The 22,524-nt window shown below is 39.8% G+C and overlaps 2 protein-coding genes across 3 annotated transcripts; both read left to right on the top strand.

Moving 5' to 3' along the window:
* Positions 1-28: 28 nt before the first annotated feature.
* LOC145465291 (plasmolipin-like) lies at positions 29-14,619 on the top strand. Of its 2 annotated transcripts, XM_081449066.1 has the most exons (5): positions 29-105; positions 9,176-9,288; positions 10,292-10,480; positions 10,905-11,063; positions 11,945-14,619. In XM_081449066.1, exons 2-5 carry the CDS (start codon positions 9,199-9,201, stop codon positions 12,086-12,088), a joined length of 582 nt encoding a protein of 193 aa, XP_081305192.1. In that variant the 5' UTR covers positions 29-105; positions 9,176-9,198; the 3' UTR covers positions 12,089-14,619. The 2 variants fall into 2 exon arrangements, with proteins under 2 accessions (XP_081305192.1, XP_081305191.1); XM_081449065.1 differs by lacking the exon at positions 11,945-14,619 and having other exon boundaries at positions 10,905-11,934.
* Positions 14,620-17,861: 3,242 nt separating this feature from the next.
* LOC145466405 (uncharacterized) lies at positions 17,862-19,130 on the top strand. Its single transcript, XM_081450116.1, has 2 exons — positions 17,862-18,562; positions 18,887-19,130. Exons 1-2 carry the CDS (start codon positions 18,244-18,246, stop codon positions 19,111-19,113), a joined length of 546 nt encoding a protein of 181 aa, XP_081306242.1. The 5' UTR covers positions 17,862-18,243; the 3' UTR covers positions 19,114-19,130.
* The last annotated feature ends 3,394 nt before the right edge of the window (positions 19,131-22,524 follow it).

The raw sequence follows: 22,524 nt of genomic DNA, 5'->3' as shown, positions 1-22,524 counted from the left end.
TAATCAGCTCAATGTGTATGATTCTTTAGTCTCAACCATTTTTACTTATTTATTCTCCTCTGTCAAGGTCTGGTTTCTTCTAGTCAAGCTTCTTTGTTGTCTCAGGTAAGGTTACTGCATTCTCTACCTCTGCTACTTAGTAAAGTAGTTGAATACGTTATAATTTTCTGTAACAGAAGCTTATTATTTGCGGTATGTTTTTCCTGCAGGAAGTAGCTTACAGCTTAGAGAACTTTCCCAACATGAAAATTAAACATCAAATAAAAGTGAATATGGTCTTACTAGTACAACTCTACCTACATGCATGGTAATGTTTCGTTTTAAAACCACGCACCAAAACAGCTAATCTTTCTAATTGTTTCAAATATCAGGTGCTTTAGCGGGAATTAACCCAAAAAAGGTTGTCGGTCAGAAAATGTATCGCTAGAAAATGTTTACATTTTATAATTTGATGTTACTGTATAATTTTTTGGGATATATAACAGCCCACCTTCAAAGTATAGTTTTAGGGAGAATTTTAAATGGTTAATGCTAAGTTTGTGTGATAATACGTATGCAAGAAATATTTGATTAATATCAGTTTACCAGTCCCACCTACCACACTGGAGAATAGATTTTAAGCATAAAATCATGTGCTAAATTTGGTTTATGATGGTTGTGTGACTATAATGAGATTCAATCATGTGATCTATGAAATTACAGGGACTGGTTCTGTACACCAATAATAATAATTATTGGTATGTTTAATGCTATATTATACATTGTAGTCACCATGTATCTATTCGTTGGCTAGAAGCTTACAGTTAATTCAGGGAAACAGCACAACCTACAGATTATTCACTAATCTGCTAGCAGATTAGTGAATAATCTGTAGGTTGCACGTGCAATGCATGATTTCCAAGAGCAATGTCAAGTTCATGGACAGCCAAGTAAGAACATGGCTTGTCGAAAATAAACGGTGTTCGGTTCGATAATGCATTTATCGTTACTATAACACAGTGATCCATCTAGAAAAAGGCAGTAGTGAGTCCAGTATGGCAAGCCGTTTGTAGCAAAATTCAATCCTTTAATTATCATGATTCAATCCAACACCTGGAATATTGATTCAATCCAATACCTAAAATATTGATTCAATCCAATACCTGGAATATTGATTCAATCCAATACCTCGAATATTGATGCAATCCAATACCTGGAATATTGATTCAATCCAATACCTCGAATATTGATGCAATCCAATACCTGGAAAATTGATTCAATCCAATACCTCAAATATTGATTCAATCCAATACCTCAAATATTGATGCAATCTTCCTGGGCCGAGTGCGGCCAACAAGAACGAGAGTAACTGAGCACTAGAGAGCACTGAAAACATGGCGGGCGAAGGAGAACTAGATTTAGAAGTTGAGTTTCCTAAGTTTCTTGCAGACATCTTGGATAAAACGGAAATAATTTTTGAGAATTTTGACTCAGAAGTTGCAGAAGCGCACGCCGAAGTTCTACTGCGGATTCCATTACAATAGAAAGCGAAAAAGGACGAAATCATGGAAGACCATTTCTTAAAATTCCTGTTGAGGTGCTCGAGGAACTTTGAGGACTAGGATTCATCTGGACAACGATAACAATGATGATTGGAGTGTGGAGATGGACAATTCACAGAAGATTGACAGAATATGGCTTAGAAGATATGAGGGGTTTCGACAGCTTACCTGATAAGGAACCGAAATCATTCAAGAGTATGGATATAATTTCATTGCAGGTTTCTTTAAGTCCATTTGTTAAGAGACTAATAGTTGCATGACCGTGACATGTTGTGTTACCAGAGTTAACAATTGACATGTAATACGAGATTTTGTATTTTGAGCCTTTTGTTTTGTTCTGTCGTATTATCGAGATCGTGTTGTAAGCATATATTCGCATACCGTCATCGCGAGGAGAATAAACGTACAACTTGGAACCGTTTAAGTTACTTCGTTGTTTGTTTCGTTATTTTACGATTGTTACCGTCAACCGATTACAACACCATTGGGTTACAGGTTCAACGGAGAAGAATAAGAGAAAGGTTAGCAAAATTTGATCCCCAAAATACTGTCTTGAGATGGGGTGCGTAAATTCGCTTTGGCATCTGGATGGACATCACTCTCTGATCCGATGGAAAATACTAATTCACGGCTGTATAGACGGATTTTCTCGGAGAATAACGTTTTTGAAATGTAGTACCAACAATAAAGCAGAAACAGTTCTTGAATTGTTTCTGGGTGCCGTTAAGAGAGACGGAGAATTTTGGCCTTCGAGTACAAGTAGATCATGGTGTTGAAAACGTTGGTGTGTGATATACAATGGAGCAGGTTAGAAGAGAGGAGAGGGGCAGCTTCACTGCAGGGCCATGAACACAACCAACGAATTGAAAGATTATGGAGGGATGTTTCCGTTGTGCTTCCCACTTGTACTTTTACACTTTTTGTAGTATGGAATTGTCAGGCATCCTGGACACTGATAATTCAGTGCATCTTTCCACCTTACATTTATTTTTCAACCAAGGATAAACCTTGCTCTTTGCCAGTTCACTGAAGCTTTCAACCACCAAAATGTAAGAAGAGAAAAAAAAAAACTGGTTGCCATACCAAATGTGGCTTAATCATATGATGCAGCCTGAAAACCCCCTTTCAAATGGAAAGTCATATGATTTTGAATACTATGGTGATGATCCGGATGGTCCAACTCCATTGGACAGTGATAACAATGTTGTAGTTGAAGAAATTGACCTGGGACAACTTGATTCAGTGCAGTCATTTGTATTGGAAAGGCTAGATCCCTTAAGATAATCAAGTCAAATGGAAGTAGACATCTTCCAAGAGGCTCTAGAACTAGTGACAGTTAAACTTGGGCAACTGACAATTGCATAATACTACATGTGTGTGGGCTGGGTAAAGGAGATTATGGCCCTTAAAGTATTTCTGCAACTCAATTCACAACAGAAAACCTCACCCTGTGTCAAGTAAATTATTTTCTCATCTTCCTTTTCATTGATATACAAAACTCAGAAACTGCTTGAATTACAGAATGCCTAACTTCTAGCAACACAACTAAACTGAAGAGAAATCAGGGCATTTGATAACTGCCATGTGCACTACTCTGCCTTGTAGATTTTTCAGGTGCTTATCAAAACAGATGTTAAAATGTTGCAAGGTTAATTTGTTATCTTATTTTCAAAAGTACCCAGGACACAATTCTAACTTCTTGGTGCACTGGTGTAATGGCTACTAACAGGATTCATGTCACTAGCCAAAACTAACTTTGCACCAGCCAGCCTTTTTCATACACAGCTTCACTGACTTTTTTACAAGAGTGGTGGTCAATCTTGGACATTTCTTGTTGCACCTAAAATGTTAATAATAATCACTAAGAAAATTTCACTCCCACAAACACGAATCCTGCTTTTCTTGAATATGCTTATGTTCAATCTTTGATGTACTTTTATCAGTGTTGCCATTTTCTTTTATCTCCCTTTAATAGTTAAATATTTATCATATGCTTATTAAGGCAATTATTTCCATGAAATCCACTCATAGTTTCCCTGTTTTCATTAGTTTCTATTCTCTTCAATCAGTTTTACTTTGTCAGGATAATTCTCAATTTTGTTTTCATCCAGTAGACCAGTACTCCATTCCATCATGATTGTCACAATGGCTAGTGAAAGTGCAAAAATCTACTATTCAAAACTGAAATGTGTGGCTAGTTGGCAGTAGTGTTAGCCTTGAGCCCTGGGTACCCGATAATATTCACAACAAATTGGTGCCATGTTTATCATAGAATATCAAGAAAAACATCGTTTTTAGGAATGAAGTACCACATGTGGGTTAAATAATGCAAAACATGAGGCAACAACATTGAAAAACGTAAAACACATCCCAATGTTCAATGATTGCTGTCTTGTAAAATGTAAAGGTTCTTATTTCAAAAATAACTTAAAGCCAGGTTTACACAAACAGTTTTTGTGAGAAACGTGTTTGACTGTGCACACGGCACAGCAAAAATTTTGTTTACAGTTCAAAGTTTAGTGCGCCAGTAATGATTGGACAGCAGAAATATGCACAATACCAAAGACCAATGTGGTAGCAAAATTTCCCACAGTTTATGTTATTTGCCAGAAAAAGCTAGCACACACAGCTTTTAATAAACAAATATGTTTGTGACATAAAAATTAGTTAACTTACATCTACAAAAGCGGCAGTAATGGAATCTAAATTTTCCGTGTCCCTTATGTCTCGGTTGTAGCACTGCCTCATTTACCTAAGCAGACTAATGGTTTAATCAAGAACGTCGGCGTGCACTTCTGCAACTTTTGAGTCAAATTCTCAAAAATTATTTCCGTTTTATCCAAGATGTCTGCAAGAAACTTAGGAAACTCAACTTCTAAATCTAGTTCTCCTTCGCCCGCCATGTTTTCAGTGCTCTCTAGTGCTCAGTTACTCTCGTTCTTGTTGGCCGCGCTTGGCCCAGGAAGATTGCATCAATATTTGAGGTATTGGATTGAATCAATATTTGAGGTATTGGATTGAATCAATTTTCCAGGTATTGGATTGCATCAATATTCGAGGTATTGGATTGAATCAATATTCCAGGTATTGGATTGCATCAATATTCGAGGTATTGGATTGAATCAATATTCCAGGTATTGGATTGAATCAATATTTTAGGTATTGGATTGAATCAATATTCCAGGTGTTGGATTGAATCATGATAATTAAGAGATTGAACTGAACCAAAAATTTTATTTGCCATTGGATTGAATGCCTTTTTATATGTTTAAATAAAACCATTATTTAAAGGATTAAACATATATTGCAAGGATTGAATTTTGCTACAAACAGCTTGCCATAGTCCAGGGATTCACACAGCCAAAAACCTGTGAGTCCCACACACAGGAGTGTGAGTCCCACACTCATCATTATATGAGTTGTACCTATGAATAACACATACAATTAAATGAACTTTGTATTTTATTAGTTACATTCAGCCTTTGACATACAAATCGCGCATTTTCTCTGGGCTTCCTCGAATGACTTTCTTATCTCAGGGCCTTGGAGGGCCATCCTGTGTTCAAGGAGACCAGCTGGCTTATTTAGCATGGTGTTTTGAAAATTTTGGTACTGGGCTTCCTTACTCATTCTGTTTAATTTCCTAGCCTCGGAGCAGACTTTCCAATACATATAATTTCTATTTTTCTCTTAGACCAGCCACAAATATGTTTTGAGCCACAGCTCAAAAAATCTTCGTTCCTTAGATTTCGCAGATTTTGCAGATTTCGCTTGTGCTGATTCTTCATTGTCTTGATTCGCTTTTGCATCATCCTTCTCTGTTGCAGTTGCTGCTTCTTGTTCTTCAGGCTGTTTTGCAAATGAGAGCTGTGTTTGCCCCTCTAGGGGCTTCAGTTTTTTTCTTCGGTGGCATTTAATTTGAATAACAATGTCTGCCTTACGAAAGCAAGCAGGAAGAGACAGAAAGCACGTGTATGGAATCGAAAAACATACACTTCTGTAAAATACGGCTGATCATAAAAATTGAGCCTGTAATGTCCAGAATGTAGGGAGGCACGGTGGCCTCGTGGTTAGTGCACTCGTCTCTGAATCGAGCGGTCCGGGTTCGAGCCCTGGCGAGGGACATTGTGTTGTGTTCTTGGGCAAGACACTTTACTCTCACAGTGCCTCTCTCCACCCAGGTGTATAAATGGGTACCGGCGAACTTAATGCTGGGGGTAAACCTGCAATGGACTAGCATCCCATCCAGGGGGGAGTAGAAATACTCCTAGTCGCTTCATGCTACAGAAACCGGGATAAGCTCCGGTCTGATGGACCACTTGGCTCGCATGCAGACTTTACCCTTACCTAATGACCAGAATGTAATGGCGTTCGCTTTACGATCACGCACTGCTTAATTTGATACTTATTTTGAAATTTTTCATAAATAGAGAAGAGAAGTCATCAAATCGTGATTGTAATAGAGAGAAGATAATTTTTTTGTGTCCAATGGGATTCATCTGGGACTAAATTTGTGCGTCTTTTGGAAAGTTATGACTCTGAGATGTGGGACGCGCAGGTAGATGGATCACTGTAACACTTACCTCAACCTTGATTATTCCAGATATCACAAAAACCTCATCCAATAATTGGTTATTATAAGCAGAAAGAAAGGTGCAGGTTAACACCGGGGGGTGGGGTGGGGAGGCGGGAGGGGTACTCTGTAAATCTTTGGGTAGAGTTGTGCCACTGGGACACTGAAATCCTTACCCTATACAGGACCGTGATCAGCTTGATTTTGCAATCCTATTCTAGACTAGGCACCAAAACACCCCTACGATATCCCAGACTAGCTATTTTCAATGCAGGAATTTTATCACTATAGCAATTCACAATAAGCTTAATCAAACCAATATCTTACAACTTAGTCACTTCAGAGTTTTAATTTTTATTATAGAAACGTGGGTAAAAAGCCCTGTTCTAAACTAAATTATCTATACACTAGCCACTTTTCTGGTAAATTACTCCCTATTGTAGACCAAAACTGTCTGATTTATACATTTATACCCTATCCCAGACTATACTGCCTGAAAACCACACCCTTCACAACGCCACATACCTGTATAGCTTATACGTGAGAGTACCCCCCCCCCCTGAGGGGCGGTTTTAGTGTAATTTCCAGAGGTGGACATCAAGAACTACAAGATAACATGCTACTGTACACTGTACATGTAAATAATTTAAAACAATGTGTGGTTCCAGAAAATATCCATACCCCCCACAGAGGATCATGGAAATTTCGAGGGATAGGGGGGTCTGAAAGGTGGTAATTTTCCGAAGAGGTGGGAGGCTACTCAAAGAGTTTTCTTTCCAGTGGGTGTGAAATGCGATTGAATGAATACTATCGTACGTTCCCAATCAATTCAGGTAACCAAACCTACAGAAATGTTCCATCCATTGAAATAAATGTTGGATTCTTTGTCATATATTTTCCATTTTTCTTCCGACGTTGTACAACAGACGGCAATCCTGAGCATCGTGTTTGTTGGACACCAAGTTGAACAAAATGCCAACAAAGAGGTGCAGCGGTAAATGAACAATGAAGTTGATGATATTTTATACTTTGAAGATCATGCTATATTTAGCTTAAACGTAGCTCAGATGCTTTTTCCAGCATTAATCATGCTGTCAATTAAATGAGATTCGTACTTTGTTTATTTCGTTTGATACTCATACAAAATTATTCCCTGTTTCGGTCTTGCCGTAAGTAGGTTATCATATATTTTCATAGTTATCTGTGTAGTTAATAATTTGCTAAGTGAGCAAAGTCGATTCAAAGCCATTTGTTTTGAACTATATGTAACCATGGACAGCGAGGGGCATTAGAGCAGTAGCTGAGATTTCATGTCATTTATAAATAGAACAACTGAACAATGGGTGTTTCACGTATGAAATGTATGACAAATTAAAAAACTAAGGTATAAAATGAATTTACTATTATTTACAAACTACAGAGACAAAGCGTACGACTTAATTTATGTATTCCTTTGGTGAAAGAAAAAATAAAACAACATTTGGGAAACAGTTGTTTTGAAAAAAATGTTGCATGACGACTTTACTGCGTGTGTAAAGTACTGTAATTCGATATGTTGTTTTGACCATGCATAAATTAAAACTTTGACTGGGTTATTTGAAAGAGCTTTATGTGCGTACCGAGATTCTTGCATGAAAACTTCTTTTAACTTTATGAGGAAAAAGTCAGCTGCTATGCCATTTGGGAGTGAAGTGCTTCTAAGTCAGTTGTTTATTAATTCAAATGCCGGTTCAAACATTTTAACATGACATGAAGGAACGTGCCGCATCTGCAGTCTACCGTGAAAAAAGTACATCTTCGTCTACAATGTAACTACAAACAGCTGCAGCTAAATTTTAATACAATTAATGATTTAAGGCTCATTATTTATGGATACAGATTTTCCAAGGGGTAGGGGGGCCCAAGTAGAAAAATCATGGACATTCCAGGGGGTTGGGGTAGTACTGTGAAGCCCCCTGGAATGGAAATTCCTGGAGGATGGGGAGTCAAACTGGAAAAAAAACCTTCGTGGGGGGGGGGGGGGGGGGGGTATGGATATTTTCTGGAACCACACAATGGAAATGTTGAAAACTGATTAATCATTTTTCAAAATTTCTATTGTTTTAAATTATCTTGGCCTGAAATGTTTACAGGGTATACTTGTCTTGATGATTCTCGAACTCCAGACATTGTGAGCTACTGTATATTTGTTTCCCTTGAGAGTTTGAGATAGCGAAGTTCAACTATACCACTGGAGCAAAGCTTCTCAGCCAATCAGAATACCTGATTCTTTAATTTTTCAAGTCCAAGTCGAAGGGAATTTTGTTTTTTGCTTATTTAATTTGTCCCTCAGTTTGTGCACCTAAAGCACTAAAAAATGGTGTCTGTGATTTGCCATATTCAATTTCAGTGAAAAGCTACAGAACTTTTTCAAAATAGGATTAAAAAAATATGGAGTGGTTGTAAAAAAAATGCTCTTGGAGAAAAAGTATTTGGAAATGAAATTCGCAGACAAGTTTTTGTTGTTTAATTGTCAAACTATCTACTGCTCAAATGTGAGGGCAAATAAACAAATTCCCTTTGTCTTGTAGCTTTTAAAAGGGACCCAAAAGACGATTTGGATGCTCACATTTCGAGGTCCTGAAAAATTCAACAATTCATTTTATTTCAAAATTCTTTGATGGGTATAGTGTGATAGCCAGCTCTATGAGCTTTAATTTGATGTAGGGGGTTTAGGTATCTACAGTTTAAACTGGAGGTGCTTCATCCCTTGGACAAGACACCTCTAAAGGTATACAGTGACCTTAAGAAATATATTTTTCATCAATCCATCCCCTGGGTAACTTTAGGAGAATAATAACTTGAAATGTTTTGCAGAAGCTACAACAAATTAAGGGATATCTCAGTTTCTAATTTGTCAAATATTTGTTCTTCCAATTCCTGCATACTCTGAGCAAGTTTGACTCCACTAACTTGCTTATTTGTTTAATGTGACCTTCCCCTTGGTGTTCACATGTTTTAAATTCTGATTTTTAACTTTGATGGTTCACACTTAATACAAATTGTGTTGTATTCCTTATAGGTGTGGTGCTAAAAACAATAAAGATGGAAGGCCAAGATCTCAGAATGAGACAGTCTGGTATGGATCTTGAGTACTTGAAGAGTGTACCAGGACTTCTAAAAATCATTGAAATAGTATGTACATGTTTTGAAATTGGAGATGTACTCTGTAAACACAAATCTGTATCTGCTAACAATTTGGAAGAGCATTTACAAAGATATCCATCTAGCAATTAATGGGAAAAGTATTTTTGTCGCTGTTTTTGTTTTTTTGCCAAATGGTTACACAGGCTTTTTTGATATTTTATTTCAATGTAATTAGTTGGTTAATGTTAAAACAATTAGACTTAGTGTTTTGTAAATTTTGATGGAACGGGGACTGTGCACATCACTATCAAAATGACAGGTGCAGTAGTCTAAGGTTTATGTGTAGTTTTTTGCCTCAAAATTGAGTAATCCCAATTCGAAAGTTGTTCTGTGGCCAGGGTTCCTTTGTTGTGTTCTTGGAAACATCATGCCTCTTGCAGTACAGTAACTCTTTTCAAACAGTTATAAAATGGGTAGTGGCAAGCATTTATCAATTGTAGGCCCAGGGCAACCCCCAGTGACTCAAGGGCCGATCAAATATGTTGTACATAACTGTACATCACTGATTGGCAATTACAGTAACTGTAAATGGTTGAATCAAAACCAAGTTCAGCTGATGTTGCCAGTATCAAACTGATAAACTATAATGTATTATGCAAATATTATACATATACAGTGTAGTATAGAAGATAAGCCATAAAAAGCATGGACACGTACATTTAGTTAGGGTTGTCACAAGTCAAGGAAGTTAGTATTGTAAGTTTCATTAAAACTGCAAAAATTCTTGTCAAAGTCAGGGAATTTTGTCTTCATATTGAATCAGGCTTGATAATGAGTGTTGATAATAATACAAAACTAGCAAATAAAACTCGACTATTTTACGCAAAAGAATCAAAGCAATTTGATAGGGTTTACTTGAGCTGCTTTTCATTGGAATTAATTATTATTTATAAATATATAATTGACTTTTAGTCAAGGAAAAAGTAATTTTTTTTTTGTCTCTTGATGAATTGCCACCATCCTAAGTAATATTAACTCTGTCATCTTTCAGATGTGCCTTCTTTTGTCTTTTGCCTGCCTCTCTGGCTTTACTCTGAAATACAAAGAGAACAGATATGGCGGCAGATTTGACTTCTTTTACTTTGCTACCATTACATCATGGCTGTTGGTGATTATTCTGTTTGTCATGTTTTTGTTGAGGCTTTATGAGAGATTTGCAAATGTCAACTGGAACCTCGTTGTAAGTGACTACTGTAATTTCTATTTGTAGTAATCACTCTTCCCTTATTAACCAACATTTTTCTATAAGTTTAATTTGTGGGAAGTTGTACATGTACTATCAGAATTTGTTTTGAGGCATGAGTCAATTTTTGAGCACAAATCATCAGTATGTCAGTCAAGGGTCAAGTTCAAATCAAGTTAAATTTCTCTCTTTTTTTGGCTTTTTTTTAATTGCTTTGTAAAAATGATTTACCAGAGGTACAAGGACAGTGCAAGGGTTGCCTATAATTATTCTTTCTTTTTCTCACTCACTGCACTTGTTCATAAAATATTATTTTTACCAAACTAGAATAGTGCTACCATGTAACATCCTGTGTAATGCCAAGCTGTACTTAACTAACCATTACTGAAGTAGAACATTATTTTTGTTTTGTATTCAACAGATGGCAGTTTATTCCCCTGTTACAGCGTTTCTATTGCTGATCTCCTCAGCACTTGTCCTTGACACAGCAATTTACTTTAGAAGACATGACAGACCATTTGATGGTCATTTCCAAGACATTTGTGAAAGGGAAAGTTGTGGCAGTGTTGAAGCAGCTGGGGTAAGAGCTCCTTTACTGGCTGGGGTACTTTCTTCTGGAAACAGAGATTGGGAGAATTTTATATGCACCAAACATGGCGGCCATCAACCTCTGAGTCATTCATGGGGGTTTTCCCTTGTCTTGCTCTTTCCAAACGTCCTGGGAATGAGGTTGACTGGTGTTAATGCAAGGTCTGGTTCAAAAGCTATGTACAACGGGAAAGAGTTTACCCTAAGAATGCACCAGATGCAGCCACATTTTCATGAGGGATACCCTTACACCAAGGCAGAGGGCAAGGGAATCCAATACCACTCGGTTGATCAGCTCATTACAAGATATTTTATCAGAACTGGGCATTTGCGATATTCTCAGGCAGCTACACATAACAATCTTTTGTCATTGGGAACGTCGATGTCCCAACTTTAACTCTTTGTATGGAATAAGCCAACTTGTATGCATTTGTATATATGCATCTTCCCTCAAGGACATCAAATTTTACACAAATATACAAAATGAATTTTGTTCAAATACTTGAATGTGTTTGGCTGGTTTCAGGCATACAAATTGCAGTGTATGGGGTACATGTCAGCCAGCTTTTAGCTTCTCTCTTCCAGGTGTTTAGTTAGTTGGGGTGCAGCACAAAAAAATAACAGAGTCAGAAAATTAGGGAGAGGCTTAGCACCAGTTTTTCACTGACATTACACAGTCATAGTAAGGTGCTGTTAAGTTGTGCCTTTTGTATGGGAAATTGTCGTAACAAATGCTAATTATTATCAACATCTTACTGCATCTGCAAAATGTCAGTTTATGCTTACAACATTACTGTATATGCTTATGCTCTAGTGAAAACCAGCCTGTATACCCAACTGCCTAATAAGATGACTGAATTATTTTTGCCCCAGGCATTTGGAATCATTTCTACCGTCTTGTTCACTATGGATACAGTCTTGTACTGCATCAAGAACAGGAACACAGGGTCAGCACAACCTCCAACATCATCATTTGAAGGAGGCAATACTGAAGACACTCACGAACCTATTGAGTAACCTGAAGCAAATTACAGACACAAAACAAATTGAGGTGATTGAACAAGTCAACAGTTCTTGGTTCAATCTATAGGTTCAATCAACATAGTGTGTTTATTTGACTACAGTGCTTATTTTCTTGAACCCATTAATTATTATTTTAGGGCCATAAATTTTACTGTCACACTAAGAGCTTATTATAACTTAAACAAATGCTCAAGGGTCTTAATGTACATATACAATTCTACAAATGTATCTTGGATAACCAGTGTTTATTTAGGATGCAGCATTAAATAGATAATAATTATTATACTGTATTCCTCTTTAGTCGTAACTGTTGACATCTAGTGTGTGTTTTTAAATAACATTATTATTAAGAATGATTGCTCTTTAGAATGCAGTGACCTTATGAAAGACAGTTACAACGTAATCTCCATAACCTCAATTATGAAAAAAATTTCACCGTCCGCAATGATGGTAATTTACAGTGACTCAAAATGCTGTACCATGTGTATAATCATACTGTACATGTACAATATATATAATCAATGTGTTGCATTGTATTCCCCACATCTACTAGTTTTACATGTAGCTCAGATACCTTTATCATTTTGTAGAAATCTTGTTTCCATAAAGAATTAGAAAATAGCCCAAAGAAAATATGCATACTGATTGGTTTAAAATCATGTTTCTATAATTCGAATTGATAGAACACAACACTAGCACGAGCTGTCGATGTAATGATGGCACGAGCAAAGAGAATTTGATAATCAAAATAAACAAGATTTTTTCTTGTTTTTTTCGTTGCGGTATTTTCTAAAAGAAATAGAAGACATGCTCTCCTTAGTTATAGAAACACTCGTGAAGGTTTGGAAGCACTTAAAACTCGCCCAACGGCTGGTGTTCCCACAGCATTTCTCAATCTCCAAAACTTTCACTCGTGTTTCTATTAAACAATTAGATTATGAGCTCGAGATTTCTATCGGATGATAGTTGACGAGGGTATATGTATATGTAGGTTTTGTTGTTTCACGTTTTAGGTGTACTCCTGTAAACGGTCTAAACAATGGTTATCAACAAATCATTTAATATTCTAATATTCCCAACTTGATTCTTTAGTAAAAGACAAGTTCATAAGCCGCTTTATCTACTATGATATGTTCTTTCAAGTTTGTCTGTAATTAAATTTTAAGCAAGAAATAATTTCCACATACATGTACTGTGTAAATTTGCTACATGTGTAAATTGAGATTGAACTGAAACTTTCACTCTGCCTGCCTTCCTGAGAAGTGAATTGTCTATATATAAACATAATGTACAAGATCAGTTTGTTCTCTTGTAATAGGGGCAATGCTGGAGCTGTAGAATCTGCCTAGAATCTCTAGAACTTACTTGTATCTTCATGGACTACAAAGCAGTTGTATCTTTAAAATTGCGAACGTGCGTGGTCTTCGAACGAAATATCCTTGCGGTCATGGATCTTCGAGTAGTGTAAAATACATCAAATTTATCTTTACTTACATACAGGTCATTGTAAAAAGCTTGATTTGGATTCACCTTAATTGGTTAGAGGAAACATTCTGTTATGTTTTAATGCGGACGTTCCATTATTTTTTTGATTTGGTGGGGGGGGGGGGGCAATTTTTGGGGGCATGAAACTTTTTTTTCACCTCTATTGCGCATGATTTTTTTGCTGGAGCTTTTTGCAAGAGCTTTTTAAAAGTCAAAAACAGGACCTGGGGTGCGTTTCTCGAAGGTCCCGAGAAATTTTCGCACCCGGAAAGTCATAGCAAAATCTCAAACTATATGATTTAAGAGCTGTTTTATTCACATTTTCTTAATATAAACAGAGGTTCCCTTCATACAAGAAGTTTCAGGCGTATACACTTATCTGTTGTTTAGATACAGATTAACTAAACATGCCTTTACGGGCCCGAAAAGTTTTCGGGGCTTTCGAGAAACGGGCCCCTAGATAGTAAAAAGAACTTGCTCGATATTTTTTTCCCCCTTGGCAGCAGTTTTTGCTGTGCAAGAATTTTTTGTTTTTAGAAATTGCCCACCCCCCCTCAAAAAAATAATGGTCCGTCTGTGATATTTCCATTTTCGCTCAACCTCACCCTTTCCTCCTTGATAGCTAATACGAGTTATGTTGATACCATTTGCTCATAACTTATCTGATTTTTCGAACTGTTGGCGTGTTTACGACATACATGTAATTATAGACTTGCTGTTGTTAGTCAGTGGAAATGGACTCAAGTAGTCTATACAGTCGAACCTCCAGCAACAGCCACCTCTATACGACGGCCACCTCTGTAGCACGGCCACTTTTTTTAAACTAAAGTGCGTCCCAACTGCCAAAATAACCTCTCGACGATGGCCAGTTAATCAACGACTGACGAACAGTGTATGCAAAACCTCTTATTGTAAAGAGGTCACGAAAAACTTGATCCGTACCACACGTCGTTGGTCTCTACCTCTGTTTGGTTCCTGCTTTATTGATATATTTTGATTGTTACGTATTTATATTCTACAAAAAGCATTTTTGTTTTTTTTTTTAAATAAAAATGTACCCTCACCCATAAAAAAGCAGGTGTCATATTACACCCCTACCTCCCCATGACTGCCACCTCTCTACAACGGCCACTTTCCTCTGTCCCCAAGGTAGCCGTTATGGAGAGGCTCAACTGTAGTTTAAATATTTTCCTATTGTCTCTAGTAGCACTAAAATTCAAAGTGTTTAGCAACACATTAATTTGAATTTAAATAAAGCTTTAAATTCAATCGTTAAAGCGCAGTTAATGGAGCGTGAAGCTATTTACGTACAGTCACTAGCTTACTGTTGTTAAACGTAACGCAATAGAACTGTTACGCGTTAGAACATTATAGAAGTCTTTCTTGTCTAGTTTAAACAATATTCACAATAGCCTTTCACGCATGTATGTTGCAACAACGTCTGGTTTAACTATATCATGCGTTTTGTATGGCTAGTCTTTTAAATAGCCCCATTCTTGTTTCGTTCAAGGCCGCATGGACTCTGTACTTTTCATGGTACACGATTTTATATTGGTTTAAACCCAGACATCAGTCTACCTATAAAAGAGTCTTAGCTTGGACTTTAGCATCATTCGCTCGTTATATGACAACTGTAACTTTAAGTTAGCCCTCGAAATTGTAACTATGGCTCGTCCTCGTGGCGCTCCGAAACCTCAGGCTCGCGACCGTCGTCCACGTCGCCCAGAAAATGGAGAACACCTCCCTTCACTTACCTCAGAAGTTCTTCGTCTTCGCCTTCAGGCACTTAACCTCCCTATAACCGGGAGCAAGGCTCAACTGGTTAAACGCCTAAAAAACGCCTCCCAGCCAACGCAAAGACCTCCGGCCATGGGAAGAAAGCCGGCTGGCCGCGTCCAAAAGGGCAAGGGAAAAACGTGTTTAGCACGGCCAGCTGTTGAACAGCCCGATCCAGTCGCTGAGGTCACCGACGATTCTTCCTCTATGAGTTCAGAGGACGACTTTGAAATGTCACTGGACCTGCACCCTGTCGAACAATCCGTCATACTGGACGGTCACGCCCAGGACTTGGAACAACAGCAAATGCCGTTTACGGCTGGGTAGTTGGCTGCCATCCAATGGACCGTACAGCAATCCGTCGCCGAGGCCCTACATAGTCAGCGCTCCCAGGCCGTTTCCGACACCGTCCAGCCTTTTCATTCCTTTCCGTCTTCCTCATCTGGTCCGCAACAGCGAAGACCTGGCGCAGCCACGCCACTTGGCTTCCAAAGGGCTTTGGAAAAAAGCACTGAAGAAAAAATTTTGCGGGGTGAGTACATTGATTTTGCTTTGTTACACTCCGACTCACTTTCTCGACCCCAGGTCCCTGAGCTCCAGCTCCGTTTTGATGACTCCAGTTCAGCCCCCTCCTCTCGGATGACCATGGTCCGTAAACGTAAGCCAATCATAGACACTTTTCACAAGTGGTTAGACGCTTACACAACCTACATGTTAGTTCTGGTCACAGCCTATCCTCGCCGTTCCCTGGAACTTTTAAAGTATCGGCAAACGATCAGCTGTGCGGCTAAGGGTCTGTCCTGGCTGACCTACGACGAACAATTTCGCCGCTGGGTCGCCAGTGACTTAACTATCAATTGGGGCCAGGTTGACCTCGAGCTCTGGACTGTGACGTTCTCAGGCTTAGCTAAACCGCACTGTATTGTCTGCTCCAGTCCTTACCACAGCAACAGCGACTGCCCGAGTGCCGACCCTTCCCGCCAGCAATCCAAGACTGGGCCCGTGTGTTTCAGATTCAACCGCGCACTTGGGTGTACCTCCAGTTCCTGCCAGTTCCCACATGTCTGCCGACGCTGCCACTCCCCCAGCCACTCCATCCTCGGCTGCCCAAGAAGTACCACTAGGAAGGACCAGAGTAGCCAGCGGTATCAGAGCCCAAGCACTGGCGAACGCAGCAAGAGATAAGGTCCACCTCCAGGCTAGGAACAAGTCACCACCTGTATCCACCCCAATTGACGTTAATGTTTTAGAAAGGGAATTATCCCAGCACCCTAACCGTAATTTTGTAAATAATTTAATTAATGTTTTACGCTATGGCACACATGTCAGCTATACTGGTCCTGAAAAATCGCGGGTGTCCCGCAATCTCGTTTCCGTGACTCAACACCCTAAAGTTGTCTCCACAAATCTTACTAAGGAGATTAATCTTGGGCGGGTAGCGGGACCTTTTGATGATCCTCCCCTTCCTAACCTCCAATGTCACCTCGTGAGTGTGGTTCCTAAGAAACATTCCACGGAATGGCGTACCATCTACCATCTCTCATATCCCGAGGGCGACAGTATTAATGATTATATCCCTAAGGACCCCTATTCCCTCCAATATGTTCGGGTAGACGATGCAATAAGCATCATTAAGTCCCTGGGTCGGGGCTCTTTCATGGCAAAAACAGATCTTAAATCAGCCTTTCGCCTGATCCCTGTCCACCCTGGTAATTGGCACCTGTTAGGCATTTACTGGCAGAATCAATACTATGTCGATCTCTATCTACCCTTTGGGCTCCGCAGTGACCCGTACCTCTTCAATCAATTATCTGATTCCCTGGAATGGATCCTAAAAAACAATTATAACCTGGGGAACGTCATTCACATTTTAGACGATTTCTTTATCGCCGAGGTATCCCGCTGGCAATGCTTGTCCAGTTTCAGCACCTTACTACGCTTTTTCTTGTCAGTTCGTGCCCCTGTAGTCGCGTCCAAGACCCTGGCCCCTCCCAAGTATTGAAATTCATGGGTATTGAGCTCGATAGCACTCGTATGGAGGCCCGACTTCCCGAGGACAAACTTCGCAGACGGGCGCTCTTAAATTCTTTTACGGGTTGCCGTTCAGTGCGTTTGATTGAACTCCAATCACTTATAGGTACCCTGCAGTTCGCATGCAAAGCAGTCGTCCCAGGGAGGACTTTCCTGCAACGTATGATTGACCTTACCAGGGACGTACCCAACCGTTTCCATTACATCCGTCTTAACAAGGAATTTTTCAAGGACCTTAATATGTGGAAAGCCTCCCTCGCTGGGTGGAACGGGCGTTCCGTTTTCCTCGACTCTACCGTCACCCCGTCTCCGGACATGAGTTTGTATACCGATGCTTCGGTTACTATCGGTTTTGGGGGATATTTTAATGGGAAATGATTTCAGGGCAGGTGGCCTCCCCATATGCAACTTAACCGGGGCATAAGCATCGAATGGCAGGAACTCTTCCCCATAGTTGTAGCTTGTGCTCTATGGTTTCCCCATTTTTCCGGGAAGCGTATCCGGTTCTGGTGTGATAACGAATGAGTGGTCGCCATCTTGAACTCGGGTCGCTCAAGAGCTCCCCGTATTATGGACCTCCTGCGGTTTCTTGTCCTTATATCTATGAAACATAACTTCTTTGTCAGGGCCCGCCATGTTCCGGGAATCTCCAATGAGATCGCTGATGCTCTCTCACGCTTTCAGGTATCTCGTTTCCGGGCAGCTGCTCCAACAGCCGAGCGAACCCCTTACACCATCCCGCCTTCGCTCATGACCCTCTAAAAGAAGAAGTTACGAAGTACGCAAACTGGGGCCTCGCCTGGACTACTAATCGTACGTACGCGTCTGGGGAAAAGTAATTTATCCAATTTTGTCTCATGAACAGGCTCATCTCTAGCGATGGGGATATTCTTCCGGCCTCGGAGGGCACCTTAATATATTTTTCCACTTACCTGGCTAGAAAAGTTAAACATAGCACCATAAAACTTTACATGGTCGCGGTACGCAATCTTCACATTTCGTGTGGGTATGGCGACCCCCTCCTGGGTAAACTCTTACTAAAAAAGGTTCTTAAGGGCATTCTCCGCTACCAGGGTCATACCAGTGTTCTAAGGCAACCTGTTACCCCGAGGGTTTTGTTAACCATACGCCCCATTTTGCTCTCCTGGTTGGGTGAGCGGGATTTTTCTATGATTTGGGCTGCCTTCACACTAGCATTCTTTTGTTTTCTTCGCTGCAATGAATTTACATATCAAGGGGTATCTAAGTTTCGCCCTCAATTTGACCTATCGGCCGATTGTGTATTTCATCCCTCTCTGGCCAGCCCGCGGCAGATGTCAATTATTCTTAAATCTTCTAAGACCGATGTTTTCCGGGAGGGTCACCGGCTTTTAATTACGTGTTCACCCTCACCGCTCTGCGCAGTGACTGCCATGCGTTCATACTTCCTCGCCGCGTGCCCTCGGGGGCCCTTATTCTCATTTCAGTCTGGCCAATACCTTACCAGGTCGGCGATAGTACACCTTCTTAGGGACGCAGCCCGTTACGCCGGTCTCCCTTATAAATCCCTTAAGGGTCATAGTTTTCGCATCGGCGCTGCCTCTACGGTAGCTGCTGCTGGTCCCCCAGACTGGTTTATTAAAGTTCTTGGCAGATGGTCTTCAGATTGTTACCAACTGTACATCCGTACACCTCAAAATGTCCTATTGTCCGCTGCGCCACGTATGGCCAGCGTTCTCTTTTCTTAATTTGGCACTTCTTTTGCTTGGGGGGGATACCTGCTCCGCAGGTATCAGTGGCGGTTAAGTCTTTAAGCGACTTCCCCAAGCTTCGTTTTCGCTAATTTAGTGGCGCTATTTAACGCTCTTTTATGCCTCTTCTTGTCCGATCCAGCACGTGCCGGCGGAGTCGGCTCGTAGTGCTGGGGAGATAAGTAAGGGTTGAGAACTGTCTACACTCTAGCACGATGCTGACCGGAGGTCAGCTCATAGTGCCGTTTAGAGTTACGCTTCTAGGACGCGTAAGGTTTTGGCCTCGCCGACTTGTCCGATCCAGTGCAAAATTAACCGCTGGGGAGATAAGTTTGGCATTTGGTCACGCAATGGAAGTTCGTCTGTCACGGCGATTGCGGAGCGGTGTTCCCCTCCTTTACGCCATAGAACGCGTGGTTATTGCTTGTGTTTGTCGGGGTATTTAAAGCATTATTCCCTAGGAACTGCAACATTAGTTTTGGAGAATTTTTTTAATTCTGAATAATCTTAAAAGCTCTATTCCCATATTCAATTAAATAAACCGATGTAAATAAATATTTAGACTGCTCGTTAACTTTAAAACGCTTTGCATACGTGAAAACAGTGGAAATATTGTTGAGACAACTTGAATCAGTTGTTTTACATAACACTGGCATTGTGTACTTCATTCTGTGCCATACTTGCACTAAATAAAGCAAGCTTTCGCGGCAAACTGACCAGCGTCCATCTTCTCACGTTACCTATACCTACATCGCGGATGCCGATGAAATTTTAGAAAATGGTCTCTAAAGATCATATTGTCGTGTGTAATATTTTATCACATAATTTCTCCCTGCCAGTGTTTTTAATGAGACTTAGTATGGAGAATTTATCAGTTCTTGTTTTGAACCAATCAGAAGTAAAACAAAAACCCATCGTGGCTTCGCTTATGGGTGCGCGCGTTTCCCCGCGCTTGGCAACCGACAACCGTTGTAAGAGAGTTTTTAAACAAGCAACTCTTAAAACTCTGAATATGTGGTAAGATGTACATTAATCCATATTTGCGTGTGGAGATGCGTCATGAAGAAGTCTTATGTGACTTAAAGGTCGGCACACACGAGGGTACTAGTCCCTGCTTCTAGTCCATGCAGCAAGTCGCAGGGACAAGTCCCATCGTGTGAGCTAGCCAGTTTTGCCACAAAATCTAGTCGCAGGAACCAAACTTTGGTCAGGGACTGGTCTCCTCGTGTGTGCCGACCTTAAGACTTGCTTGTTTTCATTCGCTTTCGTGCCCCTTGTGACAATAAATTTCCAGGTTAAAGTTTAGGATTAAATTGACTAAATGTTTGTTCTGTGTAGTGTTATAATCTCTTATCCCAAAAACCCTTGCTTCGCTTTATTTTGTGTCGTTCCTGCTGTTGTAATCCTGTTTTAAACTGTTCCAACAAACGCCCTGGCAAACTCTGCTCAGATTAATGCGGAAGTATTTCGAGCCTTGCCAATCCTCCGTAGGAAAACAGATGGCGACTGGTACATTTACCCATAGTTCCTAGCGCACGAAAGCCTTAACGTTCATAAAAACGTACGGAAGAGCTATAAAATCTTCAAACCTAGCATACACAATGTCTTTAGCACAAGGACAAATGGTGTAAAAATTTGGCTTTTTTCGTACCTTAGAGGCTGTGTTAGGTTCGCAAGTTATTGTGGTAAAATGTACAGCCGCCATCTTTTTTCCTACAGTGGATTGGGGATACCTGTAGTCGCAACTTGAAACTGCGTTGAGCCTTGTGTTTGGTTGCCAAAAGGACTCGCAATTTTTACACCAAAGTGCACGCAAGTTGCCAAAGAAGACCTAACAAATGATGACGTAATCATCTTGCATTGACTTGCGTTGGGAAAAACTTGAGTTCTCCTTGCTATTCCGTTCGGCCAGTCCTTTGTAAATGTAAACGCCGTGTAAACGTTGGAATTTTGCTAAGCTTTCGCTTTGTAAACACGACCTCCATTTGAAGTTTTAATGAGGTTTAATTCATACACGGCGCATCTTGAAAATGACGGCCCTTTTTTTCATTTGTGGCGTCTAACCGCCTATACCATAAATTTTCCCGGCTCATCTATTGAAATAATAATTTTTGAATTTTAATTTCAGTAGATGAGCCGGCAAAATTAACCGATCTGGAAAATTAGAAGAGTGATTAGTTATGGTACTTCAAAAAGTACGGCCGCGAAAGTTTCACACTTTCTTAACACAGTTTTGACACCTTACAAATGTTGAATGCATTTGCTGTCCGATGTAAAAACTGAACAACACATGGCTGCTCGAGATAAACAATTTATCGACAAAATAAGTCATACTTAGCAATTTAAAGGGAAAGAAAACGCTTTGAAGGAAAGTCAATTGTACTCATGTACAATTAAGCCGCGTGTAGTATGAAAGGCTCTATAATGAGCACTTGGTAGTGTTTGATTTGCATACTTTTAATTTTTATATGTGTACATTTGTCTGTTGCTTTTGTTCTACGGTAACCAAGGTCACCTGAGGAAGCGAATCATGTTTTGCGCTGTTAGTTGTTATTGTTCGTCATTCGGCTGTAAACTGAACCTGGGAGTGCATATTTATTATAGTACCGTAACAAGCTGGCCAAAGCCGGGTTGACAACAGGACATAACGTTTCAACTGGTAAGTGAAATATTAATTCCTGATTTTTTTATATATCCACATTTCATGAAGTTTGTTTCAAAAATCACACGGTTGCGATGCTAGAAATAATTTCTTTCTTTTAACAATACATGCAAAAAGTTGTACATCGAGCGGTAGAAAGTTGTTTAAGCTGCCCTTGTGTCAATTTTTCCTTGTGTCGATATTTCCTCGTGTTGGTTTGAACGTTTTCCTGCCTCCTAAATGGTATCCGATTCTCATTTACAGTAACGCTGGAGCATTTGAGGAAAAAGAATTTTAATATTATTAATATTGAGGCGTTTCTACACAATCCGCCTTCTTTGAAATGGCTTATTTGCCAGGTTTGTGTTATGTAATGGACCATGGATACCAGAAATTTTGTTTTGGAAACCGAATATTATTAATCTGTAAAAATATGAACACTCTGACTTCAGTATAAAACTGATCAAAATGAGTTTGTTCGAACTGAAATGAAGATAGTAAATCTGGCAATTTTTCGTTGAAGATCAACTCGTTGTCTTTAACTTTCAAATTTTGAATTTAGTCACGTTTGGTATGTTTTGTCCAGATGCATTGTACCATGAAAACCGCCATCCCTTGTGCACATCGGATTATTTAACCCACATTGCAGCTATTGTACATATCGGAATAGGGTTTATAGGGAATTTGAACGGCCTTCAATACGTCATACTGAGTCGAAATCGATGTTGACATAAAATGTGTCAGGCTCGATTCTCAAAAGCTGGAAG

Source organism: Orbicella franksi, chromosome 13 (genome assembly GCF_964199315.1).
Source record: "Orbicella franksi chromosome 13, jaOrbFran1.1, whole genome shotgun sequence".
Taxonomy (NCBI): Eukaryota; Metazoa; Cnidaria; class Anthozoa; order Scleractinia; family Merulinidae; genus Orbicella; species Orbicella franksi.
This window is presented reverse-complemented; position numbering and strand designations above follow the sequence as displayed.

Excerpts from the sequence above, each read along its gene's own strand:
- LOC145465291 (XM_081449065.1), top strand. The coding sequence starts at position 9,199 with ATGGAAGGCCAAGATCTCAGAATGAGACAGTCTGGTATGGATCTTGAG. Across the intron at positions 9,289-10,291 it reads TTCTAAAAATCATTGAAATA|ATGTGCCTTCTTTTGTCTTT; the intron begins GTATGTACATGT and ends GTCATCTTTCAG. Across the intron at positions 10,481-10,904 it reads ATGTCAACTGGAACCTCGTT|ATGGCAGTTTATTCCCCTGT; the intron begins GTAAGTGACTAC and ends TGTATTCAACAG.
- LOC145466405 (XM_081450116.1), top strand. The coding sequence starts at position 18,244 with ATGAACAGGCTCATCTCTAGCGATGGGGATATTCTTCCGGCCTCGGAG. Across the intron at positions 18,563-18,886 it reads GCGGGATTTTTCTATGATTT|ACCTTCTTAGGGACGCAGCC; the intron begins GGGCTGCCTTCA and ends CGGCGATAGTAC.